At 37.0% G+C, this 27,808-nt stretch overlaps 2 protein-coding genes across 2 annotated transcripts; one reads left to right on the forward strand and one right to left on the reverse strand.

The window, feature by feature from the left end:
* Window positions 1-4,737: 4,737 nt before the first annotated feature.
* Window positions 4,738-6,514, reverse strand: LOC111861711. The gene is made up of 2 exons (XM_023846498.2): window positions 6,348-6,514; window positions 4,738-5,513 (listed from the first exon to the last, which is right to left on the reverse strand). Exons 1-2 carry the CDS (start codon window positions 6,391-6,393, stop codon window positions 4,813-4,815), a joined length of 747 nt encoding a protein of 248 aa, XP_023702266.1. The 5' UTR covers window positions 6,394-6,514; the 3' UTR covers window positions 4,738-4,812.
* Window positions 6,515-7,124: 610 nt separating this feature from the next.
* Window positions 7,125-27,236, forward strand: LOC111861710 (short-chain specific acyl-CoA dehydrogenase, mitochondrial). Its single transcript, XM_023846497.1, has 9 exons — window positions 7,125-7,333; window positions 7,465-7,619; window positions 10,247-10,356; window positions 15,203-15,354; window positions 17,284-17,472; window positions 17,566-17,709; window positions 23,730-23,857; window positions 26,128-26,223; window positions 26,396-27,236. Exons 1-9 carry the CDS (start codon window positions 7,297-7,299, stop codon window positions 26,612-26,614), a joined length of 1,230 nt encoding a protein of 409 aa, XP_023702265.1. The 5' UTR covers window positions 7,125-7,296; the 3' UTR covers window positions 26,615-27,236.
* The last annotated feature ends 572 nt before the right edge of the window (window positions 27,237-27,808 follow it).

Consider the following 27,808-nt stretch of genomic DNA (forward strand, 5'->3'; position numbering starts at 1 on the left):
ATATTTTGTGAAGAATGGTCAGCTGGTTCAGACATTGAAATGTGGCACACACACACAGAGACACAACATGGTGATATTATAATTATACATTTTTCCTTAGGAAAGGAAATTAGGCTAAAAGTAATAATTTTGTATATACGAGTAACTTAAGCTTTCAGGAATATGCCGTGTAGAGAACTGGCTTTCTGCAAACATTGCAGTTTATATTTGAGGGGGACTTCATAAGCCCTGAGACGTGAAGTCATGGTAGGATGAAAGAAAGGACCAACAACATGGTAAGTAGAAGAGGTGATGAAAAATATTAACAATCTCATGGTAAGGAGGATGAAAAAATTGCTTTGCAACCATCTACACTGTGGGGGACAAAGTTTCTTGCATCCGTGACATTCTCTAAGTCATACGTGTCCCCTGGGTAGGGAAAAATGAGCAACCCTGACAAAGTTTCCCAAGGAGATGCAACAAAGCAAGAACTTGAGCGTTCTCTATTGGGAAGCAAGAAGCAAAATGGGTTAAATGATCCCAAATTCAGCCATTGGAAACCAACCAACCAACCAACCAACCATTTACACTATAATTAGGACAATAAGTCTGAAGGGGCACACAGTTATGGGAGGAGGTGCTGAGAAAGTGCTGGCAAAAGGGATAGAAAAAATGGTTTTAGACTCCATGTGGTTAGGAAGAGAGGTGATGAAAAGTTTTAGCATATATGGTGAAGCCAACCTTCACTTAGCCACAATGTTTTCATGGCTGAAGTTATGGGGTTGTCTTTTTATCTGAGTGGCTTCCTTAATGATGTGGGGACAGTAGGGTTGGATGTTGGTGATATCAGTCAAATGGGCTGCCATATCTCTGCCAGGGTTACCGAAATATCAGCGACATCATACTGGAGAATGACTGTTCAGCTGTAGGTGAGACTAAACACAGCATTAACTTCAATAAAACAAAACCAAGCAAGCAAGCAGAGTGGTGATTATGAAAAGTACTACTCATAAAAAGTTAAACAGTTCCGTCTAGTGTGACTGGTGAGGTACTATTATTTTCTGCTTGTTGCTTGGTTGCTGGACGTACCATATTAGCCTGAATGAGGTTGTTTTTCAAATTCTGCTTCAACCGCTCCTCTCATTGAAGAGCCCTCATTTCAAAACATGGACAAGTCTCGAAAGAACATAAGTATGGTGATGGGTCCTGACCAGGCCTGAAACTGAGAATGTCCATGCTGGTGAGGACCAGCATTAATTTATTGGAATGGACTGAACAAATACTTCTTCTTAGACAAAAGGTGTCGCCTTTTTCCTGGTTCTTAAGAGCAAATACAAGTATGAAGATGATGATTGTGAGAAGTTATACTTAACAATTCTAACAATATTTGTGAAAATACCTAGAATTATATCCAAGGTATTAAATTTTGAATTTATTATTTCTTAATAGTATAGTTGTTACTTCTTTTTCCTTACAAATCTTAGAACTAAATGATGTATTCAGTTTTGTCAAAAAAAAATCTGATTTTCTCATGGAAATAGAGGGATCACCTTATAGTCGGCTTACATTGTAGTATACTTAAGTATTTTAATATGAGTGCCATATAAAAAAGTAAACAAAAACACCACAACAATATAATCTAGAACCTAACCTTAGTACGTTGATTTTAATGAGTGTGCATAATTACATTAAATTTTTATTGTAGGAAAACATTTCTGTACTTTCAACAAAGAATTACATAACATTTGTGTTTATAGTGGCTTAATAACACAGGGACATGTATGAAGGTAAAAGTGTGTAGTTGATACAGCATGACACACATTACATGTAACAGTTGAAGTTCAGTACATGTGCAGCATTAGTTGTGTGGTGATGGTACAATATAATACATCCTTTTATGTATGTACATCTACATATGTAGATGTTACCATGTACATTTTGCATTATTATCTGGATTTGGGGTGCAGCCTTTAACTGTACAGGTTTAATTTATATTTTTCTTAACTCTTGATGGTTTCAGTGTACTGTTTATAGATGTGCTGTAGAAATTTATATTTTTACACCGATTTATTTCTGAAGTAAACTTAACAGAATATTTAAACTTACGGGTTACACTCATTTGCAATTAACTGAACCAACGAGCTCTTTTAGATGCAATTATGCATTTGGAGTATGTAACTGATGGAAAATATCTACAATTTTCACCACTGGAAGAAAAATAAATGAACTAGTTTCAATTTTAGTCTATGTTACTTCTGTAAATTTTGAACATTGGATAGTTCTGATGAGTGCTACTAGTCATCTACAAATTTCCTGTTAAGATGTTCATAATCATTTATTATTAAGTGTGTATTAAGGAGCTTACAAAAATTTAAAATTGTTAAACTTTTTTAACTTTGATACTAATCACAAGGCACAAAGGCTATATCATAATGACACCGTTTTTCTAAAAACAGAATTATCCCTTAAGAATTCATACGGCATGGAGTAAGAAATTAATAATAAGAATGCAATTTCATACTATGAATGATACAATTACTTACACACACTTCATTCCTTTCATCATGAAATATGTCTTCTAATTCAGCGTGGAGACAAAATATTCTTCCACTGTCTCCCTTTTCAGTTCTACAGAAGAAGATGAGTTGAAAATTTCATTATTCAAGCTTTGTCTAGCATACAAAGTCACAGAACATATATATAGTCATGTCTTATATTTTACACCATTCAATTATTTATATTCCAGCACATTTCCAGTTATATTTTACTTCCTTAGAACTTACCATGTATTGTGGCTTTGTACTGATGAATAACTCCTTAGCAGTGCCTAGTTTATAAGTTGCTGGCCACATTCTATCTCATGATAAGTACTTCATGCAGTCACTGAGAAATTGTAGTAGGTGGAGCTTAGTTCATGTAGATGTTAAGAGGAAGTAGGAAAGGAGCACACAGGAGAGGGTTTACAACCTAATGACACAACAGATCAAACTCAGGGTAAAGAGAGAGAGAGAGGGAGTGTGTGTGTGTGTGTGTGTGTGTGCATATATGCAGAAAGATTGAATTACTTAATTATATACTTAGATTTCACATAGTTCTGATTTCTCTTCACTAGCAAGTGTTCAAGGCAGATGAAAAATACTTGACATATACTAAATTTCAAATGCATAGTAAAGTGATGTCATTGTTATATCCTAAGTTATGTCATTTTTTTTTAGTTATTACAAAGGCCTATATTTGAAAAGTAATATATAATGGAAGAAATTTTCATTTATGCTGAACAACTGCATATCAAATCAAGGATCACTTCATAAATTTGTTCAAAACACTTGACTAAACTGTTAAACAGTTGTCTTGTTATCACAGATAATCATACATTTTTAATGAAAAATGTTAATGAACTCTATTCTTAAATTTCTGGACAACTACTACAGTTGCATTATTAGTTAACCAGTATGATCTACAAAGCTTTTCCACTGTTCTGGAAGAAAAAAAGAAAAGGTAAAAGAAATATATGAAAGTGTTTACAAGTGAAAAATCCTGAAAATACTGTTCAAAACCTGTCTCATGTATTATTTCCATTTTATATCCTGTGATGTTAGGCTATTTTTAACAAAACAAAGGTTAGTAAAGTATGCAGCGTATCATACATAGGCATACTTCATTAAGTCCACTTTCATTTTTAAAGAACCTTGTCTGAAAAACAATGCATGAATAAAATAATGTAATATTATATAAAATATTAATTTTCATACAGGATTTCCTTTCAGATTTTGGTCTGAAGCACTTTCTTTTATTCATACTGTCATAAAAAATAACAGTCCATGTTGCCCATGTGATCCAAAATTTCAGTAAGAAACCTTAATTTGAAAACCAAAAAAAGTACTGCAAGGAAAACAGGAAACACAGGTTAAATTTTTTTCTTTTTCCCTTGCCACATCAAGTTGTCTGGCCTGTTCCCATTCAGAATTATCTTACAGACTTTGGTAGAACTCCTTGGATGAGGGATCGAGCTATTCACAAGAAACAGGTTAACACAAACAGGAAAAAAGCAGAAAAATCCTGGCCTTGAGTGAGACTTGAACCCATGATCCCAGTGTTTAGATGAGCAAAGAATTTCTAAACTCTAGCTGCCCCTAGCAATCCCATTCTGCACTCTGATGATATAAGAACTGTAATATCAAATATCAGGTTGAGAAGGTAGTACTCCATGTTCAGCAGCTCCCAGATTAATATTATGACTCAGATCTTTTTTGTCATGTCAGGCTTCTGTGGTCTCTGACATCCCTACAATTGCACTACTCACTAATTAGCCTATCATTTGACACTAAGCTGTTGACAGTGTTAAAGAGTACAGTCTCCTGGGTTGTAACACTGTGAAGTTTGGTAGAAGTCCACTAACATTTCAGAACATGTTGCCATCATCATCAATGTTGAAGCTGAGTTTAAGGTAGTTTCTTTATAAATACAGCGACCTATAAAGAAGCCACAGTATATAACTTTCAGTTTGGTTCATACATGTTTCTGAACAACATAGTTTGCATGCTACATATGTGCATACTATCTCACTCAGAAGCACAGGCATTTATATTCAGAATCTTTTATCAACAATGTCTGCCATTTTTTGTTCATAACCTATTTGTGAATTACTAGTTAGTCTCTTCATGCAAACTAAATCGCTTAAGATCCAAATATAGGTAAGCAAGAAATAAATCAGAGACATTTAAGAGGAGAAGAAAAAAATTGGAGACATTTAAGAGGTCAGTTTTATATACAAATTTAATATTGTGTACCATTACATACATTCCAAACACTCGTGAGGCAGGAATAAGTGAACTACTTAATTCCTAACTTTTGCTTGATGATGAAGAATGGAAGCCGTTTTCCCTTCCAAGTTCTTGGAAGTGGAACCTTATGAGCTTTCTGCAATCGTTCTGCAACATACTTCTCAGCATCAAACTTCTCAGCTTGTTTGATCTGAGCAATCAGCCCTGCTTGAAAAGCTTTCTCCTTTCTCATCTCTCTTCGTTGACGAACTTTTGCCCATTCAAATTTCATTCTTTTTCGTAGCTTCTTCAATTTGTGCTTTTTCATTTTGCGTCGTCTTATTACAATTAACCTTGCTGCTTGTTTTTGAACCAACCCACCCTGTGCAGGAGCTTCAATATAATACTCAGGATCATAAGTTGATTCAACAGTGTCTCTAGCAGGTGGCAACTGGAAGGTATCAATAATGGTGATGACGGGTAGCTCAATTCTTGCTTGAGGTTTGTAAAGAAACTGTGAAAAATCCACCTGGCAAATGCATGCCGGCTGTATTGTTAGTATTCTTGAATTAACAAATGACAGCGTTATTTGCTCATTTTTATGGAGAGTGCCACTCGTTAACTGATAGGGGCCTCTAGTCCTTAAACAGGCTGGTAATATACTGTCATGTGTATTAGCAACTACAGATTGGGTACTATAATTTCTTAACAGCTCTGTTGTAGCAGAATGTGTGTTCTTATGACCATTCCAAATACCAAGGCATGTAAACCCTGTAAAAAATAAAATACATTTTGGCTGTACTAAGAGACTTATCAGACTGCTGGGAAGCAAATATTACAACTATATGGAATATATTCCTAATTCCAGAAGAAACATTACAACCCTTGAGTAATAAAGGCTGCTACCTGTACTGATGATTGATTGATTGATTTATTTCGTCACTGTAGATCATTGTACATGATATATGACAAGTCAAGTTAATTCTGAATATTAACAATTTGATATATAAGTAGATTAAAATTACAATAGTTACAATTTTTTTTACTGCTGATTACAATTTAGAATTAGTTAGATATTCTTATTTATGGAGAATTTGATGGAATGAACATTGGCAGGGGAAACCGAAGTACTCGGAGGAAACCTGCCCCAGCGCCATTTTGTCCATCACAAATCCCACTTGCTCAGATCACAGTGGTGGGAAGCCAGCGACTAATCGCTTAAGCTATGGCGTGGCCTTAGAATAATGATATTGATAGCTAATGTAATGTTCTCAGCAGAACTTAGTTTAAAACTCGTTTCAAATTGGGCTTCAATTCCATATTTTTTTTTAGTCATGGCATTTTCTGACCACTGAGCATCAATTTCTCAAGCAGCACTCTGTCCATTACGTTTTTGTTTTAATTTTCTTAACACCTACTTGCGTAAAGAGTGATGCAGAAATTGAAAAATGATAAATTCTTTGTTGAAGCAAGATGCTTGTGTTTCAAAAAGTTTAATCGCAGCCATGTAGCTCATTGCCTTCGTTGGGCAGTCGGCTGAATATAACCCATCAAAACATAGCCTATAAAATTTACAACATAGGTAACAATTATAACCTGACGTACTTGATAATGGAACACTACGGTTCAGTGCTCTTTGTATGCTTAACATAATTTTTAAATTAAACTTTCGTGTTATCGGGATTTATTCTTCCCTTTGCTTCATAACTACGAACACATACACTTGTCTTTCCAAACTTCCATTCCTTTGCACATTGTCAGTGTCGCCAATATAGAGCCTAGCTGAGTTGAGCTGGGCTAGTGACTTCTCTGTCTGTAAGGTTGGATTTACTTCGTTCGAAAGTTGAGCAGTTGTGTACTATACGTAGGTTAAATCAGTCGATGCTATATTGGAAAGGTTAATTCGATATTCTCACGTCCCATATTAGGTGAAATTGTTGCATTCCGGTGTGTGATTTAGAACCCACATTCTGGGGTTTTTGCATAGTCTCTTGTCTTTTCGATTCCTTGTTGGTTAGAATGTCTGAGTAGAATCGCGTACAGAAGAGACCTTCCTTCCTTCTTCGGTAACATTTGGCTCGCGTAAAGTAGAGTTCTTAACACTATTAACGTCAGTAGTTGAACAATGATAAACAGTCAAATTTTGATCCGTGTTCTTTTCACTTATCAAGCAACCATATCCAGTCTTGCCCACGGTCTGGAAATGTTGAATCCTGGTGCAATGTTTTTCGTCGAAGTTGGCTAATTTCACCGGATTCGCTGTTTAATCGAAGCGCGAAATACTTTGTAAATGATTGGTTGTCGCAAGTAGAATAATTGTAGAACCTGAGCGAGCTTGAGCTGCTTGAGTGTCATCGAGAACGGTTTGTGGCGGTAGCGAGTGGGTTCTGTCCAAGACCTTGAGTTGGAGAGTGACGTAAATTATTTTGATTATGCGGCCGATCTTTAGCCCTCCTATATTGACTAGACTCTTTAACCATCCATTCAGCATCCTGGAACCCAAGACAGGACTGAGAATTGGTGAACGTCCTTGTTTGCTGTATGTCAAATCAGAATGGCTGCACTGGGAATAATACGTCGTATTCGAGGAGGTAAAGTGATGTTTGTAATCAATTGTTGAATGTATTTAACCCACGAAAAGTTATGTGATGTGCGTGTAGTTCCAGAAGTAAAGACACACATGGTAGATGTATGCTTTTTCACACAATTTATATTTTGCCAGGTTTGTGTCAACAAAGGCACTATGGGGGCTTTTCTTTGGCGTCTCTACCAGAAACACATAAAATGCTGCAGAAAACTTGCAGAGATTTTGCAGAAGGAGAGTTGAAGCCAATTGCTGCCAAGCTAGACCGTGAGCATTTATTTCCGGAAGAACAGGTGGGCTTCTATGAAATTTGTTTATGTTTAACATTTTTGTAAAGAAGTGTCATATTAGCACAGACTTTATCAGAAAAAAAAGTAAAGTGACCGGTTGTAAGTTCACAGATATTTCGTGTGTAACGTCCTATTTGTATGTGAAATTTCAACTGTTCTCTTTGTCAGCTAGCAGTGAATGCTGTGGTCTGCATGTAATGCTCCACCAGACCACTGCAGTTGTAGGGATACATAAAAAGTTTTCACTCTTCAGTAAAAGCTCTGTTGTGCAAGGACTATACCGTAGGCATTGTGTAGCTTCTACATCACAGCATTTAGCTTTGCATGTAACTGCTTTAGTGCATGTGTTTCCATGAAAAAAAGAGAGGAAGTTTAGTTGTTAGAACTGCCTGGTCATGCCATGATATATGCATTTGCTCACAGGATTCACCACTGTTATCAACATGCCATGTCATTAACTCACTTCCATATTTTCAAAGTGGTACCATTCTGATGTGGGTGTTGTTTCCTGTTGATGGCAGCATGTAGATGTAAGCTGTGTTATGGACATTTTGAATAAAAAATGTCAGAAATACAGGGTCCACATTAACCTTCATTGGCTTTCTGTGTTGCGAAACAGTGGAATTGATTTGGATGCCCTGCACAAGAACTCTTCAGTGGTGATGTGAAGTATTGTTTGACATTATATAAGTTATGTGGGGTTCTTTATTTATTAAGAGACCCTATATTACTCCACCAGGAATCTGGTGTAGGTAAATCAACTGGAGTAAGTACCAGTGCAGGGAATATTAGCACAGAGTTGGACTACTCTCACCCTCACCAGAGATCCGTTTATACAGTAGATTTTACTATAACAAAGAAATAACCTGTCTAACATAAATCTGCTTACTGACCTACCTAAAGTGGTAGGTAAATGAAGTGGTGCTACTCATTGAACATACTATTTATACAGCCAATTGAAATTTCAATGGAAAATTATTAAGAACAAACTGTTGTAAGTAATACTTAGTGTTAATTTGAGAAACCCAGGCAAAGCAGGTACATTTCTACTGAGACTTCATAGAATAGCAGCTTGCACTGAGTGGTGGTTCTGTCTACAGCAAATGTTTTTGGTGGAGGTTGTCTATAAAAACAGTTTCTTTAGAAATCCTAACCTTTTGTTTCCTAATCTGCAACGGGATATCATAATGGTGATTCAGTTTAACACCAAGCAACAGAGATACATTTTGTTCAGTCACATCTTGATAAATTATAAGAAGCTTTGATTCAGTCATTTGGCTTCAGGTACAAAATCAGCATCAACAGACTTCATAAATTCCACTAATAGCTGTTATTTTTGTATTACCACTACACACTCCATCTTTTCTCATGTATGTTTTGCAGTTCTTGCTTTTATTAGTATACACTTGCACATTGGGGAGCTAGGATAGCTCATTCAGCATATCAGTGGGCTGTGGGCTGGATGGCTGAGGTTCGATTCCTGGTAAGGCAAGAGATTTCTGACCCACAGCATCCAGACCAGCTCTGAGGCCCACCCAGCTATCCATCCAATGGGTACCTGGGTCTCTTCCTCCAGAGGTAAAGCAGCCTGGGGGTGAAGCTGACCACTCACCTCCATCTAGTGCCAAGATCAAGGATAGTGGCGCTGTACCTCCACTCTCCTTTATGTCTTCACAGAAGGGTGCTCAGTTAATTAAATGCAAGGACATCTTTACCTTTTACTTTTTCACACTTTTATGTTATTCTGAATTATTTAGAATGCAATGAATGTTTGAAACCTTTGAAATAAACAATTCCTATATAGCTAAAGTTTCCACAGATAATTCATACATTAATGCACTCTTATATACATGCTATCAGCAGTGGAAATTTTGTTTTTGTTTGTAGTTGAGACTGCAAGAGTAGTTTAAGCACATGCACCCCNGCAACAGTGACATCTGTGTAATGAAAAAATGAGGTATCAAGCAGGATGGCATAGTAGTAATGCTGTAGGTTTGTATTCAGAATGTGCTTGGTTCGATGTTGGCTGGGACACTGGCTATCCTGACCAAGACTTATCATGGTTTTCATCAGTCCCTGTGCTTAACTAATTAAGCACTACACCATGAAGGTGTGTAGGGGAGTGGATATGTAAATACACATTTTCTTGACCTTGGAATTAGCTGGAGGTGAGTGGTCAGCTTCATGACCCTGCTGCTTTACCCCTAGGGAAAGAGCCCCCAGTACCCATTGGGTAGGAGGCTGTGTGGGCCCCAGAGCTGGTCTGGACCACATGGAGAAGAGAAAATTCTTGACCCTACCAGGACTTGAACTTTGAACCCTTGGCCATCCAGCCTGTAGCCAGTCGCTATACCAACTATGCCATCCCGGCTTCATGGCCATACATGGCATGAGTTAAATTCATAAATAAAAAAATACAAGACCAAACTCGTAAAATGAGTTTCATTTATGTTCTGCATTGTTATTGGGTTTTTGAGAAAAGCAGCTAAATGAATGAACATCGTGGTGTGTGTGTGTGTGAGAGAGAGAGAGAGAGAGAGAGAGAAGGGCAGACCTTTGTTGCACCTTGATTGTTTCAGTGGTATTTAAGACCCAAGTTAACGTTTTTTTTGTTTTTTTTTTTTTTTCAGATCAAGAAACTAGGACAACTTGGTTTGATGGGGATCAATGTGTCCGAAGAATATGGGGGCCCTGCTCTTGATTCATTAGCATTGTCCATTGCAGTTGAGGAAATAGCCAGGTTAGCTGGTGAATTACATGCATTTTATTTTTTAGTTTTATGTCTCCATTCTGCCTGATCATAGATTTTCTATAGAAGGTGACTCCATGTCTAAGGTCACATTGACAGTGATAATTCTAATTACAGTTCATTTACATTAATAAACCAATCAACAACTTAGTATAGGTGTCTAGGGCAGAAATGGAGAGGGAGTGAGTTATGTGGAGGCATGTCAGCTCTGGTCTGGTTTGCCAAGACATGCTGAGAAACCTGTAAAATGATAAAGCACAAGAAAAGTACAAAGCCAGAAATTTTCTAGTTCATATTCTGTTAACATCATTTCCCAAAGAGCACTGTTGGCCTCAATAAAGATAGAACCCAAACCAAAATTAAAAGCTGCAAGCATAAAAGTGCTTATAAATATGGTGAACTTTGGATGGTACATGAATGGAAATTCATGAGAAATTAAAATTGAAAAACCAGTACTACCATCTGGGTTGTAACACCATGTAGTTAGGTAGAAGTGCACCTACATTTTGGAAGAGTGTACTGCCTGCATTTTTGGGCTTGAAGAGTAATATAAGCAGAAACCAATAAGAATTGGGCAGGATGCAAAATGAACTGCGTGCAGAAAACCAGGATGTATCATAGGCCAGCAGGGAATTTAGAGAGAGCCAGTGCAAAAAGATTCCTGCTCCTTTTAAAAGTCTGTAATGAACATTGTGGTCAAGTGTATAAAAAAAGAAACTTCCATGACCTGTAGTCCGTAAGCGAATTATAGCGACCAAGCTACTGCTGCTTGTTGGCCGAGTAAGTACCAACTTTTTCAGATAGAGGGTGTCATGTCAGCCCAGAGGATCCCCATGACAGTTAATCTCTGTTTTCTAGACTGGAGCCACTATTTCCTTGAAATAGCTCCTCCATTATCCTCATAAGGCTGAGTGGACCCTGCTCCAGACCCACTACTTCTCAGAAAATCTGGTAGCTCCAGGAATCGAACCCAGGCCTCTGGATCTGCAGCCAGGAAATCTGACCACTAGACCACATAGGCGGTCTCAAGTGGATAAGCACTCCTGATTTATATTCAGGAGGTCCTGGATTCACATCTTGGTCTGCAGAGTGACTGTCCTGATAACAAAGTGTTTGTGGTTTTTCTCAGTTCCTGCTGGATATTCTAATATACTACCTGAAAGTTAGACATAACTGCTTCTTTCCATGATCATTAATTATTCACTAATTATCCTGTTGTTTAATGTTATGCAATCAGGTCATTTGAAAGGTTCATTACGTGAACCACAAATAAATTGAAATGGAAATCTATCTTATCACTGGTTGCTTAAAATAAAAATTATTCATATACAGCAGCACTTTCTTATATTTAGCAGCAAGAAAGAAAGATCCTGGGTTTGGCATATAAGTGCAGAAGTGGCCATTCATTTATACATAAGAATCCTTTTTTAAGGTTTCTCATGAGGATTACAGAGTTGATTATTGATTCATAGTGAGGAATACCTTTAAAATGCACGTCATTTAAGACTTGGACCATAAACTTGTGTAAATCTAATACCAAGGAACACTAATAGGGATTTTACTGCAAACGTTTAAACTGAAACACATTTTTGGTATAGCTCAAAGTACAGTATTTAGTTTGCCAGTTATCTTGATATATTAGGACGTACAAATATAGTGTGCTCTGGCAAACATCAGGCTCAGAGTTATGTAATGTGTAACGTATCTGTTCCAGTCAAGGTTGCTAGATTAATAGTCAGGGTTAGGAAGGGCTCATTTTATACACCCAGCAAGGCAACATAAACCCTATCAAACTGCTTCTAAATATATGTACAGTATCAGCCTGATTTCAAGAGATACCAGATCAAATATATGAATTTTGAAGGCTGTGACAAAAAACTGGCTCTCAGTGTTTATTGGCTTTAGTAATGTGGCTGATGTAGAAAATGCAGCCTTATTGACTTGAGTAATGTAACTGATACAGAACATGCAACCTTCATCAAGGTCTGTAATTATATTTACATATTCTGACATTGGCTGTACTTTACTATGATGAGAGGAAACTTTACCACTACTGTTCAGTTTACCATGTTAACCCTAGTGCCTACGGAATGATTCACTTCCAGCAAAATTAAGACCCCCCCCCCTCATCTGTTCTTTTTCCAAGGAGTGTCCCATATTAAAATATATATTCTTGGAGTTCTAGTGCCATCTGTGGACCAAAAATGGATTCTGTTGAAGTTAATAGAGATGACTGAAGAGTCTGTCAGGGCCTACTGACCCAGTAAATGTCAGCAAGGATGTTTGCAGTTTAAGGGAATAAATTTCTAACCTCCTTGCTGATGAAGGGAATCCATGTGGCAGAAATTTTCAAACTGATTTGGCTGATCAGATTTGTCAAACATGCCATATGGGCCCACTCCTTAAATTTCTTATATCTACTGTTAGTTTCGATTTTCAAAATCTGGGCTTAATTCCAGCCTGCCCAATGGCCTTCATAAGGATATTGATCCTGTTTAGATTCATCTACAAGACCCTCTTTGAGAATATATATGCCTCTGCTTTCTCAGCTAGTGATTGGCCTGATTGCAGAATGTAGCTTCTGCCACATTTGCATGGAATGCTATATATCTCTAAGGCCGTGCCACAGCTTAAGCGGTTAGTCGCTGGCTTCCCACCGAGGCGGTCTGGTCCAGTGGGATTTGTGATGGACAAAGTGGCACTGGGGCAGGTTTTCTCCGAGTACTTCGGTTTCCCCTGCCAATCTTCATTCCATCAAACTCTCCATAACCATAACCACCCAGGATATATATCATTCGAATCATAATTTTATTATCTTTGTATACTATTATATCATTTTGTTATATATTCTATTATTATTATTATTATTATTACTATTATTATTATTACTTATTGTATTGTAAAGTATTTGACTTGTCCTATATCATGTACAATGATCCATAGATATGATATGAAATAAATAAATAAATAAATAAATAGATCCAATGTAGGTGATACATTTATGGTCTAGTCATATTGTACAGACAGGTTACAGAATTTCTTCAACCACCTTCCATCCAGTTTACCATGGAAATATAGTCACATAATGTGATCCCTTTTCTGGGTGTTGTTGTGATTACAAAGGGGCCGACAGGTACCACTAAGGATTTCTGTCCTAACTTTAAATGCAGACATCTACCCACTGTTAAAAAAGGAATAGCACAGAGCCTACACAGTAGACCCGCTACCTTATGCCAAGAGCAGCAAGGCTTGGTCATCGAAACTGGCAACCTGAGGTGCAATCTTCAGCTCAGTGGCTATCTGCAATAGTTATCATTGGCTCAGTTTTTAATTCTAGGGAAAGTAGTCATCAAGAAAATGGGAAAGAAATCCTATGTTTTTATTCTCTATGTGAAGGGAGTTTCTGAAAAATTCCAATGCATACCAAATTATTACAGAATGAGAAGAGTCTTCAAAACGAAAAGCATTCTTGGGAGTTAACTTATGAAAAACCAGACTAGAAAGAAATGTGCAACAGATGGGTCTATAGCTCTATATGTCTATAGCATTCCCAGTGTATGTTGCAGAAGTTATATTGGCAAAACAGGCAGACCACTAGCCTGGATCACAGGCACAACTGTTGACAGGAATATAATAGATATTTCCTATAGTGATTTACACAGTAGGATATAACAGAATATGAGTGGCTCAAAGAGGGTGTTCTAGAAAAATCTAAACTGGCCCAACATTCTTTTTAAGAAAGCCATAAGGCAAGCTGGAAGGAGCCAGGATTTTACAAAATGAAACTAAGAGCAGATATAGGAACTGCAGGTAATCAGCCTGTATGGTGTGTTTGACAAAGCTGATCAGCCAAAATATTTTTGGAACTTCTTTCATATTGATTCTTCTCCAGGAAGTCAGCAGTATATAGAGAATGTCAGTAGGATCTGTTAGGCTTTCATGCACACCAATGAATTTATTTTGAGGGTTCCTTTTTGGTCTATAGGTGATGTTAGCAGTAGATGGGTATTATATGGTTTGTAATCTTGATTTATTGTGCATCAGTATTTCTGGTCTTGGTTTTTTGCTCATGTTCAGTCGTTATGTTTTTGACTTCCTTCTCTGTCATGGTTTTAGTTCTTAATGTGCATTTCCACAATTTCTATTCTAAATTTTCCTGTTGTCTCCTACTGAAAAAACATGATCCCAGGTGCACCTATAGGTGTAGTTTTAGTGACTCCATTGTCTAGTGATTAACATTGTCTAGTGGAGCCAACTGGAAAAGTGCCTCTTCACATTCACTTCTGAGGAGATAAACATTCCGTTCAAGAAAGGTTGTGCTTTTAAATTCTGTAATCCTTAGTACATGTATATATTTACTTTTTGGTTTGTAAGAAGCAAAAATAATGAAGTTGCTATCCAGTGTTTGACCATTATATTTGAAATCTGCACTGTTGTTCTTCAGAACAATACTAAAGTGAGAAGTTTAGGTCCAAACTCCTTTCATCCTCTTCTCTTCCCTGAAAGGATGTGGAATGACATGGGGGTAAGGGATTATGTTCAAACTAAATTTAGTTGGTAAAGGGGGCAACATGGCATATCAGAAGTGTAGTTTGTGGATTTACATAATAAATTAATTTTACTGATTTAGCTCTTCAAAACATTTTAAATTGTAGCGTTCATGTCTTGCTGCTGTTTAGTATCATCTTTTTAAATCTACGTACCATTAAAGAACCAAGCATAATGACTCATTTCACTAGTGCTGGTGTGGTAACTGTAAAATCCATTTAAAGATGCTGAATAATGTATATGATGTGTTTTGTTACATTTAATTATAAATAGAGTGTTTAATTTGCAGGGGCTGTGGAGGTACTGGAACCATTGTTAGTGTCCACAATACATTATATGCAAATGTGTTGGATCAGCTGGGAACCAAAGAACAAAAGGATAAGTTCCTTGTTGGTTTTGCAGATGGCACCCATGTTGGATGTTTTGGCATTAGTGAACCAGGTAAGCAGAGGATCAGAAATGAATACACCAGCAATATGGAAGGTGACCTGGAATCTGTTTTATGGATGCCATAACATTCAGGACTCCTATGTGCAGCAGAATTATTCTATTACATTTAGAATAGCATGCATTATAAAGTATAGAAGAGGCCTCAGTGCATGGAAGGTTTCCAAATTGAGAAAATAACAGATCGAAACCTGATTCAGGAGGAAATTAAGAGGTGATTGAACTCGGGTAATGCTTGCTACCATTCAGTCCATAACCTTTTGTCTTCTCGTCTGCTGTCCAAAAACATAAAAATTAGAATATACAAAACTATAATTTTGCCTGTGGTTCTGTATGGGTGTGAAACTTGGTCTCTGACATTAAGGGAGGAACATAGACTGAGGGTGTTTGAGAACAGGGTGTTGAGGAGAATATTTGGACCGAAGAGAGATGAAGTGACATGAGGTTGGAGAAAACTGCATCATGAGGAGCTTCATAACTTGTACTCTTCTCCAAGTATAATTAGAATGATCAAGTCAAGGAGGATGAGGTGGGCAGGTCATGTAGCACGAATGGGGGAGATGAATGCGTATAGGATATTGGTGGGAAAGCCAGAAGGAAAGAGACCACAGAGAAGACCAAGGCATAGGTGGCTGGACAATATTAGAATGGATCTTAGAGAGATAGGATGGGATGGTATGGACTGGATAGATCTGTCTCAGGAAAGGGACCAATGGAGGGCTCTTGTGAACACGGTAATGAACTGTCGGGTTCCATAAAATGCTGGAAAATTCTTGAGTAGCTGCAGAATTGGCAGCACTTCCAGAAGGGCTTAGCTCTGTGAGTAAGTATTATATTTTTTTATTGCTAGTGAGGTGGGACTAAGTCCCTTGTACTGCGGCCACTTCTGGCCTATTGTACCAGCCCCAGATCATAGGCGAGGGTGATTGTGGAGCAATTGGTGGAATGAAGATTGGCAGGGGAAACCGAAGTACTCTGAGAAAACCTGCCCCAGAGCCACTTTGTCCACCACAAATCCCACTTGACCAGACTCGGGATCGAACCAGGGCCGTCACGGTGGGAAGCCAGCGACTAACTGCTTGAGCTGTGGCGCGGCCCCCATGAGTAAATAAGTAAGTAAGTAACCGTAGGTTTAATATAGAAATATACAGGTTTTGAGGCTCTTGTGAACACGGTAATGAACCTTCGGGTTCCATAGAATGCTGGGAAATTCTTGAGTAGTTGCAGAATTGGTGGCTCCTCCAGAAGGGCCCAGCTCCATGAGTAAGTAAGTAAGTAAGTAAGTAAATAAGAGGCTGAGAGAAATTGAAGTACAGATGGCAGAAATGAAATTTTTAAGATTACTTCCACAAGAGGAAAGAAATGAGTTTTAAGGGGCAGTTGTAAATTATGTTCAGAATATGTGTATAAGAGAGTATAAAAGTAGAGAGACCATTTATTATGAATACCCCATTCCAGAAAACCTTACTCCTGAGTCTGGCCAAATGCCAGGTCTCAGCTCAAGACAGAGTTTATGATATTGTGCTGGCTGGTTAAGCCTTTTTCACAGTTTGTGGGCCGTGATAGATGAATATGAAGCATTAATGGGGTAATGATGGGTGGGAGAAGATACGAAGTACCAAGAGAAAATCTCCCCATTTCCATTTTGTTCACCAAAAATCCCACATTGACTTCCCTATATAAAGCCTGTATCTCCATGGTGGGAATCTCATCTACCACTTTAGACATGTAATAGATTAAAATCTTCAGGCCTTTAAAAAATAATTATACACACGCACATGTACACTGTGAGAATGTGTATAAATTATTCCTACATAAATTCATGAAACAATTTGTGCATGCAAGTTATTTATTTCAGATGTTGATTAACAATTTAGGAAGGGTTAGAATATGTACTGATTTCAATTATTAATTTCACTATAGGTGCAGGTAGTGATGTAGGAGCTATGCTGACGACAGCAAAACTTGATGGTGATGAATGGGTTTTGAATGGTACAAAGGCATGGGTGACAAGTGCCTATGAAGCAAAGGCAGCTGTAGTGTTTGCTACTATTGACAAGAGCAAAAAGCATAGAGGCATCACAGCATTTCTGATCCCTATCCCAACCCCAGGTTCGTATTTTGAACATTCATTTAACGAAACTGCATAACATTTTTGAATACAAAGAATGTGTTTAAAGTGACCAAGCTGTATTTTATTTTCAGGTTTTTCATTAGGAAAGAAAGAAGATAAAATGGGTATACGTGCTTCTTCAACTTGCAACCTGATCCTGGAAGATGTTAAAGTTCCCCGAGAACATGTGTTAGGCGAAGTTGGAGGTGGCTTCAAACTTGCAATGAGCATGTTAGGCAAGTAAAGCTGATAATACAAAAAAGTCATTGATTATGCATACATTTCTGGTATTCCCACATAGTGTCCTAGTCTGCTGAGACTTGCTCAGCTTACTTAATTTACACATACAATAGTAGCAGGGTTAACATGGTTCTGTTTGAACATGATTTATATTGTGTAAGATTTGAGGGTTTCACGGCGGTGACTATGAAGAAAGAAGTCTTCTGGGATTTGGCACTGTGTATATGTGGTGTTAACTGACGTTTCGGAGGAACGTATCGCCTCCGTCTTCAGGGTAGAAGGAAAAATATAAGAAATCCGCAAGCGAAGAGACTGTGAGAACCGGTAAAAGCAGGTTCTCACGGTCTCTTCGCTTGCAGATTTCTTATATTTTTCCTTCTACCTGAAGATGGAGGCGATACGTTCCTCCGAAACATCGGTTAACACCACATATACACGGTGCCAAATCCCAGAATACTGCTTTCTTCATGATTTATATTTATATATTTTTTCACATTGGATTGTATACTATTGTAGTACAATGTGATTTAAAGTAATTTAATAAACATTGTCAAATAACAACCTAAAATGATATTTATTTACTTTTTTCTGCCTCAGAGAGTCATCATCAGGGATGTTCTGTTAGCCATAGTTTTAGTATAGTCATTCAGAGTTTTACTAGATTGTTCTTTCATTCTGAAAACTTACATTTCAGTTAATAAGAGCAAGTATGGTATAATGCATTGATATGTTATACTGACAGCATAAGTTTAAGAGGCATTAAAATTCTTACATTTGTCAAATGCAATTCATATGCATTGCCTCTATCATGGTTAATGTTTAACATTAGTTAACATTAGTTATAATTTAACGCTAACCAGGGCAGAGGCAGGATTGAATACATTCATTATAACCTTATCCAAAAATCTTGTTTACACAAAATAATTTATATGGATTATATGTATTATGTACAGGAATTGAAGGACATTTCTGATGTATGGATTGCACATGATAAATACAGGAATTTAATGTTTCTAAAACTTATGCTTTCAGTACAGTGTGTCAGTACCAGTGGCGTGCGGTACTATTTTTGGTTAGGGAAGCAGTGGTATCTAATAAATGAACTGATAGCAATCAACTCACCAAAATTTACGTCACTTATGGAGTCAATAAGGTTGTTTTGTATTCCGTTCGATAAACCTGTAAATACTGTACTGTTCTCAAGGTGAACATTATGATCATATTTCCTCAACAAGTGAACTAATTCCACATAATTACCGCGGTTGATAGACTCCACGCTTTCATCATGACCACGTAGGCATGATATCAATCGAGCGTTTCTTTATGTAGTATCGTCAGGTGCTTTTGATTGTCAAGTTGACAGTCAATTCGAGATTTCCCGAACATAACAAGTTGCATTGTTGAAATAATGTGAGTCGGAGAGTTCTCATGTCATTTCAATGCTTTATGAAGGTTGTTGATGTCACCAAACCCAGTCTTGTTCCATACATTTTTTTTTCATTGAGAAACAATAGACGTGGCCAACAAAACAATTTTCCTATATTATGGCAACCGGATAGCCATTCCGTTTTAGAATACTGTTCCAAATTAAATTTCCTCACACATAATTTGGTTTATACTTTTAATTTCTGGCAACTCTCATGTTGGTTGTCCTCTTTCTATAATTCTTTTCTTTTCAGAAAAGTCCCTGCTATTATACCCCCCTTTTAAAAGGCTTTTGATTGCACAGTCGCAGTCACGTCTGCCAGCATTCATTTTAGCTGTGGCCTGTGTGTGTAGTCTACTCACTCCCCTGCCCATCTTACCGCAATGTCAGATTTGCTTCCCTTAAAAGCGGATAGCTTCTTTCTGATGCATCAAAATACAATCACAAATACAATCTTACGCCATATAAATATGCACTTACAATATTTTAATGAAACTTAATGTTACCTATAACACCCAACAAGACTGAAATCACACATAAAAGTTAATTTTCACATAACCATTGAAAAAACAGTCCTTCACTTCCATATCACAGGCATTAGCCAGCAAACCGAAAGTTGCTTCCTTGCCCACTTCGTGTGAGACGAATTATTACGAAGTTTAACGAAGGAAACTTGGTCCACCCACCAAGCAGGGAAAGGGAGCAGGTGGAGGAGGCATGTGGCCTTGAGCAGGAACATGCACTAAATGACAATATTCAAATCCTTATTATTCAAATTGAATTATTTATACATGACTTATTTTCTTTTCGTTTCTTAACTACGGAAGCAATGATTCCCTTGCTTCCATGCACGCCACGCCACTGATCAGTACATTGTATCATACTAAGCTTTATTAATTATAATATAAGATTTCAGGATGAGAAACCTTGACTGACTGTTCTAAAAGTATTGGCAAGTAGAACACCAAAGACAATGACCCTTTTAGGTCAAAATGTCCTAGAATATTGAGTAAATGAATATAATTTTATATTGTAATTTGATGGTGTTTACTAAATTATTTTATATTTATACAACTGTTCTGTGCTGTGTGGGTCAAGTTTTGGTTGTCCATTGGTTAGCATCTGCATGCCTAAAGCTGAGGTCATTTGGGATCCATGCCTGCCATCGAACCTCAAATTGCTACTGTGACTCGCTGTAAGAATATCTGTGTTCAGATAATGTAACATGTACTTCACTGCTTCAAATAACTTTCCCTTTTTTTATAAACTGCTATATTGTTTTGCCCTAAAATATTACCTTAGAGCATAAATGTAAGAGGTCATTGAAAATGAAGTTGGAAAAGTCAGAACTCTATTACAGGGGTCTCCAAACTTTTTGAAACGCGGGCCACATTAGGTAATTCAGCATTTTCAACGGGCTGGATAAAATGAGAAATTAATAACCCTAGGTATATGAGTTTTATTGAAAGCACAGAATTTCATAAACTAAATACAAAGTACGTGAGAATAAATTATCGTATATTAATGACAACAGACAGTAGCAGCAAATGCTCATATTTTCATCACAAATTATAATAAAACAATTAATGTGAATGATGGAACTCTTTTTGCATTCTTAAAATCTGATTAAATTGAGGTTCAAATTTTGAAATGCTAATCACAAGTAGCAACTTTAAATGTTCATCGGATAAATTTGCCCTGTATTTCGACTTGATATACTTCATCTGGGAAAAAGTTTGTTCACACAGATATGTCATCACAAAAATGGAGATAAATTTACAAGCAAATTCCTTTAAATCTGGAAATTGCTCAGAGTTCAGAAATTTATAAAATTTGATCAAAGTTCCTTCCTTGTATTTGTCTTTAATATGATAATTTTCCTGAAGTTCAATAATTTCCATTTGAATTTGACTTGGGACATCTGTAGCATCACAGTCAAATGGATTTTGAAACAATTTAATTTCCTGAGCATTGGAATTCAATTCAGCAAATTGCTTCCGAAATTGTTCTTTCAAACCTGAAGTGACTAAATTTGCAAATGTGGAAGGAAATTCTGCTTCACCCTTTTTATGCAACTCTGCACAGTATAGCATATGAACAAAGGTACAATTTTTCACTTGGCTTTCCAGAAGTATCAACCTTGCTCTGAATGCCTTGATAAGTGCAAATGAATCACAGACTAAGTTATTTTCACCCTGCAACTTTAAATTCAAATTGTTCATATGGTTCATCAGAGCAGCAAAAAATGCTAATTTCCAAAGCCACTTGGTATCTGATAAAAGTGGTACGTGATGGTTTTTCTTGGTAAGAAATATATTAATTTCATTCCTGAGCTGAAAGAAGCGTGAAAGAACCTTTCCACAGCTAAGCCATTGAACTGCAGTATAATATGTCACGTCAATAAGCTCAGAAACATTTGCTCTGATATTCCTGCATCCTCTCAAGCTTTTGTGATTTGGTCAACCAAACCTATTTTTATACCAGACATGTTTTTTCCTCCATCAACTATCACGCACTGCAGACGGCTCCAGTCCAAATTATATTCTGTCAGTGTTTTTTTATATATCTTTGAAGATATCATCTCCTGTTTTAGTGCCATGCATGCTGTGAAGTGATGCTTATTCCCGTGTGACATTAAGTTCATCGTCGACGCCACGAAAAAATACTAGTAGTTGAGAGGTATTACAAACATTAGTTGATTCATCCAGCGTGAGAGAATACCGACTGAAACACTGTGCTTTGCCTACAATTTGCTGGACAATATTATTTCCCATATTTTCAATCCGACGAGCAACAATGTTTGGTGCAAGACTTATCATTTTAAAAAGATTAAGTTTTTCGGGTCACAACTCAGTCACTGCTTCCATCATACACTCTTTGATGATATTGCCATCAGTGAATGGTTTTCCTTTTTTAGCCAACACATAAGCAACCTTATAGCTTACCAAGGTTAAGGTTTCATTTTCTGATGTTGCTTTTGTAAATAAGTCTTGCTGAGAATGCAGACAATGACGTAATGATTCAAATTTATCTGAACGCTGCTTTTCTTTAAATTGTGAAAACGTTGAAGCATGCTTCGTGTCATAGTGATGACATATATTGTATTCTTTCAACACAGCAACAGTATCTTTACATATCAGACATACAGCTTTATCCTTTGAATTCGATTGTATGAAGAAATAGTTTACACCCTATTCTTCATTAAATGCATGACATTCATCGTCAATTTTTCTCTTCTTTTTTCCTTCCATGTTAAAACTTGAAAAGAGAATAATAATAAAAAAATTATTAATAAAACGAATACTAAATAAAAATGAAAACTATTCTAGTAATTTTACTATGTACACTCTTGTTAATTTAAAATGTTTAAATAAATAAATTTATATATAATTATGAAATTATTAAAATTACAAGATCTCTGTACAAGCAAATATATGAATAAATTTATTCAGTTACAAATTGAATATTATGTAACTGTAACCACTGACTTTTAATAATCACTTACTTTATTACACACATCAACTACACTACACACATTACTCTTCGTACACTTATGTACAGACCGGCTGTGGACTGAACTGAACTGTTGCGGACTGGACTCCTCTACTCCTACACATTGAGAACGTTCTGGAAACATCCTTTGTCGGCTGGGAGGGGTAACCGATAGCTGTACCACACCAGCCATCGTAGAATGGACTAAAGTTCCAGTAGCCTTATCAACCTTCCTTGCTACCAATTCTTGGAACAGCTAGAGCAAAACTGGGCATAAGTTGTCTTTAATACAAAAATGGTAATAAGTACAACACCAGCGGTGATGATCTGCTACAATTACACTGCACCACTGCAAGAAGTCTTGTGCACAAGATGGCTAGTAACGAACTGCTTGCGCTACCTACATTGCCACGAAGTGACAGTGCCAATCGAGGCCGAACAAGTATGAAGAAATACCGCGCAGTATACGGTCCAGAATTAGTAAAATTGTGAATAATATTAATATTAACATAATATGGAATATCAATATATTTCAAACACAATCTTAATTAATGAATTTGAAATCTATGAACAAGTATTTTTTTTTACCAGTACTCATTGGAAAATTAGTTCAAATGGGCCATTTCTGCACAGTTCTTTCGCGGGCCGTAGTTTGGAGACCCTTGCTCTAGAACAAAAAAATTATGTGCTTGATTAACTAGAGTGTGATGAAAGTGTAACATCTGTTGCAAGACAATTTCATATCAATGAATTTTTTGAGAGCTATTAATGAAAATATAGAAGCCATTAGGGCTAGGCTGAAGCAAACATGCCAAAGAATGCGAAAGTTACTCACAAGAGTTCTGATCCATGTGTGGGAAAAGCCAAGAAATCACTTCCTTTGTGGTTGAGGATATGACACAAAGGAAATATTTTTCTATCTGTAAAGAGGTATAAATAAAAATAGTTTCTTGTAATGTATATGTACATACTGTACTTGCTTATTTTGAACCTTGAGATTTTGTGTTTGTATATTTCTAAGGCTGATTCAAATTACTGCATGACATGGTTTTGATATCCATAATATAAGAATGTAACCTTCAAACATTTTGTTTATAGATGGTGCACGTATCGGGATCTCATCACAAGCCCTAGGTATTGCACAGGCAGCTTTGGATTGTGCAGTTGACTATGCATCTAAACGGATTGCATTTGGAGGACCTATCATCAAATTACAGAGTGTGCAGGTGAATTACCAGTTGATATCATATTAAAAGTATTGTTCCATCAGTGCAAAAGTGAAACATAGTATGTGGGTAATTTATGGTGTCCTTCTGTGCTCTTCTTTGTAAATTTGCATTCAGTTTATTCAGGTCATGCAAAGAATATATAATAAACAAATTTGTCTATATCCGTTGCCGCGAGAATGTTTATGGAGTCGTTGCATAGCAATGATGGCATTCCTCTATAGTTATAGAAATGGCCCATATGTCACAGTGTTTTAGTCACAGAAACCTGAAGGGTACTGGGAGACCAGTATGTAAATGGGGCCATAACATAGAAATGAATCTTACTTACTTACTTACTCATGGAGCTGAGCCCTTCTGGAGGAGCCGCCAATTCTGCAGCTACTCAAGAATTTCCCAGCATTTTATGGAACCCAAAGGTTCATTACCGTGTTCACAAGAGCCCTCCACTGGTCCCTATCTAGAGCCAGATCTATCCAATCCATACCATCCCATCCTATCTCTCTAAGATCCATTTTAATATGAATCTTAGAGAACTGAAATATGAAGGTGTATCTATAGCAGTTAAGAATAGGATCCAGTAAGATTTTGTGAGAACAGTGATGAACCATTGGGTTTCATAAAAGCCGGAAGATCTTGACCAGCTGAACAACTTTTAACTTTTCAGAAATTATCCTGCATCATGGAGTAGATTGGTTAGGTTTTCCATTTTCAGAATCAAGAACAGTTCATATTGCAGCCTGGCAGTAGTCAGGCCAAAACTTCTCTGCTAGGTGAAGTAGAGCAGAATATGCTGTCATTAGCTGTTGTTTTTGAAGTTGTAATTTGTGATACTCAGCAGTAATGTCTTGTGAAGTGAGGTTGTTTGGTGTGCTCTCTGTGATTTACATTTTGTCAGGAAGTGGCAGATTTCAAAGAACAGTGAAAGGAACTTGTCCTTGAAATGAGACATGTTACACAAAATTTGTGCCTTGTCTGGTGAGGAGCAAAGGTAAAATCATGTCGGTGTTTGTCAGGAAAAACTACAGAGAGATCAGCAGTTTCCTTTCTGGCTTTTCTGTTTTCCTGAACCTCAAGTACACATTGAAGATGATGATATTTGATAACATCATCACAATTCAAGAACAGTCACATGCTCCATCTGCAGAGTTCAGAATACAGGACTTTGTAAATGTTTCCAGCAATGGCATGATTGCTGGACTCACTGATCAAGTCACAATGGAACTACTTCAAAGGTGACAGCACAAAGCAGAGGATAAATGCTGTTATCGCTGAAAAAATAGAATCTGTACACATACTTTCAGTAATATCTGAAATGGTAGAGCAGAAATTTATTCTTGGAATTGTGTTTTTTCTTCGTAACAGCTCTCATTCTAATAAAATTGTATTTATTTGCGTAATTTATGGGCCCCTAATTTTAGACAGGATATTTCAGAAGAAAATCAAATACAAAATTTTTACTTCCTATTTAGAATTTTTACTTCAGACTTAGCCACAAGTGTTTGTTGAATAGATTTGAATGTAAGTGATTAATATTCCACAACCAAGATTATTATTTTGGACTCTGAGTCTCTCACAGTGATGACTATGAAGAATGTGGTCATATAGGTTGTAATGCCATGTAGTTCATAGACAGCCTGACATATTGGAGGAGCATGTCATCCTCATCTTCAAGGCTGAAGAGTGAGCCAGACACAAAACTGACAGAAGAAGTTTGGAAGCTAAAGGAACCACATGTGGAAGATCTTGCCTGATATAGGCCAATGCAAGCTAGAAAGAACCGTGAGAGAGCCAGTGGAAGAGTCACCAAGGTGTGTAAGAGGACACAGAGAGAACCAGGAGGAGCATAGGGAGCACTGACCCAGTTCAGAGTGCACACAGAAAGGAAAGGCCTTTGCTGATGAACTGCTGTGGTTATTATAAATATCGCTTTGAAATTGGGAACAAATTGGGAGGTATGTTATTGGCTTCCCCCCCTCCCTCTTAAAATAAGTAAATCAGTGCTGATTTTTCATACTATAATTTGGTTCAGTTATGATAAACCAGAGAATTGTATATCCAGAAGTTTTTTCAAGAAAAATAGATTGTATGTTATGGTACCAAGAAGAGAATCTGCCAACAGGATGACCATAAAGGAATACATTTGATTCCTCTCCATTCCATATTAAAATAAAAAGATTGTGTTCCATGATGTATGGAGAAAGTTAAAGTTAACACTTTGGCAGTTTGTACATTTCAACAATGCAGCTGTGATTATTTTTTTCATACAGCAAAGACTAGCTGATATGGCTCTACGCTTGGAAGCTGCTCGACTTTTAACTTGGAGAGCTGCTGTAATACGTGACACTGGTGAAAGAAGCACTAAGGTATGTAAGAATGCTACTCTTGTGAGTTTTTTAACCTTGTAAAGAAGTTGTAGTTTTAATACTGAAAACAATTTAGAAATGTTCGACACCCAAACGTATACATTTTGCATGGTATTTGTATGATTATCTGATGAGTGTTTGATTTTTGTATAATGTAATATCTTTATTTCAGTATTCATCAATGGCTAAGCTGGCATCTTCAGAAGCAGCCACTTTTGTTGCCCACAATTGTGTTCAGATTCTTGGAGGTATGGGCTATGTGACTGATATGCCAGCTGAAAGGCATTACCGTGATGCCCGCATCACTGAGATTTATGCAGGTGTCACTGATGTCCAGAAATTGGTTATAGCTGAAAATGTTGCTAATGAATATGGTATTAGCACTCGGTAGATTTTCTTGAGAGAGAGGGCTTTGTCATTTAGCATTTTAAACAGCTGCTCAACAACTTATATGGTGAAGCCTCAATATAATGTTTTTATGAAGCTTTCCTATAAATGGTGTTATCATTTCTGTCTTATACTGCTTCCTAGTTATGGTGGTTTCCCACACACAGCATTTAATACTTTTTTTGACTCTCCCTCCTTCAACTTCATCTTGTTAACATTTTCTATGAGTATAAGACAGTTCAATTTAAACCCCACTGTTTTATGAAGTTTACTTTTTTTTAATTTAAATGGTGTAGGAAACTAATGCTGAAATTTGTTTGCAGGTATGTAATGCCTTCTTTCTAAGAATTAGGAATATATATAATTGACAGTCCATTTATCCATCACATTCTCTATCTCAGAAAATAATAATAATGGACATATGTAAATACAAAAGTTGTTCATTTAGGACAGAAAACCTAGAAAAATTATTTTTCTATTACATGCATGAGCTTGATTCCAAATCATATTCTTTGCCCATTTTATTATGCAGTTCTTATCACATGTGAGGAGCCGGTCATGGTAGCCGAGCGGTCTAAGGCATGTACTGTCTTCGCTCGCTTGGAAACCGGGATCGTGGGTTCAAATCCCACTCAGGGCATGGATGTTAATTTGTGTGTGCGCATTTTTCTGTGTTTGTCTACAGGTAGAGGCCTTGAGACGAGCTGATCACCCGCCCAAGGAGTCCTACCGAATGTGTAAGATCTAGAAAAACCGACGTGAATGGAGAAATTCATGGAGGTAGGCCTAGGCCCACTGGGGCTGTACTGCCAAGGAAAAAGAAAATCACATGTGAGGAAACCCCACATAGGAGATTCGAATCACACTCTGGGATATGACAATCTAGCACCTTTGCTAGGATATGAGGAAGACCCATAGACAATTCCAGTCACACTTGGGGAAAATCCAAAATTTCATTGCAGGGAGAACACAAGGTAGTGTACAATTTTTCCATAGACGTGCCAATATTTAATATTCCCAATACTGAATACTGGATACTGAACTAGCATTCTGTTTTAAAGCATGAATGTTATTCTACTTACAGCATTTAGAATCAAAGGTCGCAGTGCAAGGGCTGATTTAGGCCTACCCCATCTGCATTCATTCATTTGGATAATGTTCAGAATGCTCATCCTTTGGGAAAAGCACTTGAGAGGGT

The sequence above is a fragment of the Cryptotermes secundus genome, unplaced genomic scaffold (genome assembly GCF_002891405.2).
Source record: "Cryptotermes secundus unplaced genomic scaffold, Csec_1.0 scaffold235, whole genome shotgun sequence".
Classification (NCBI taxonomy): domain Eukaryota; kingdom Metazoa; phylum Arthropoda; class Insecta; order Blattodea; family Kalotermitidae; genus Cryptotermes; species Cryptotermes secundus.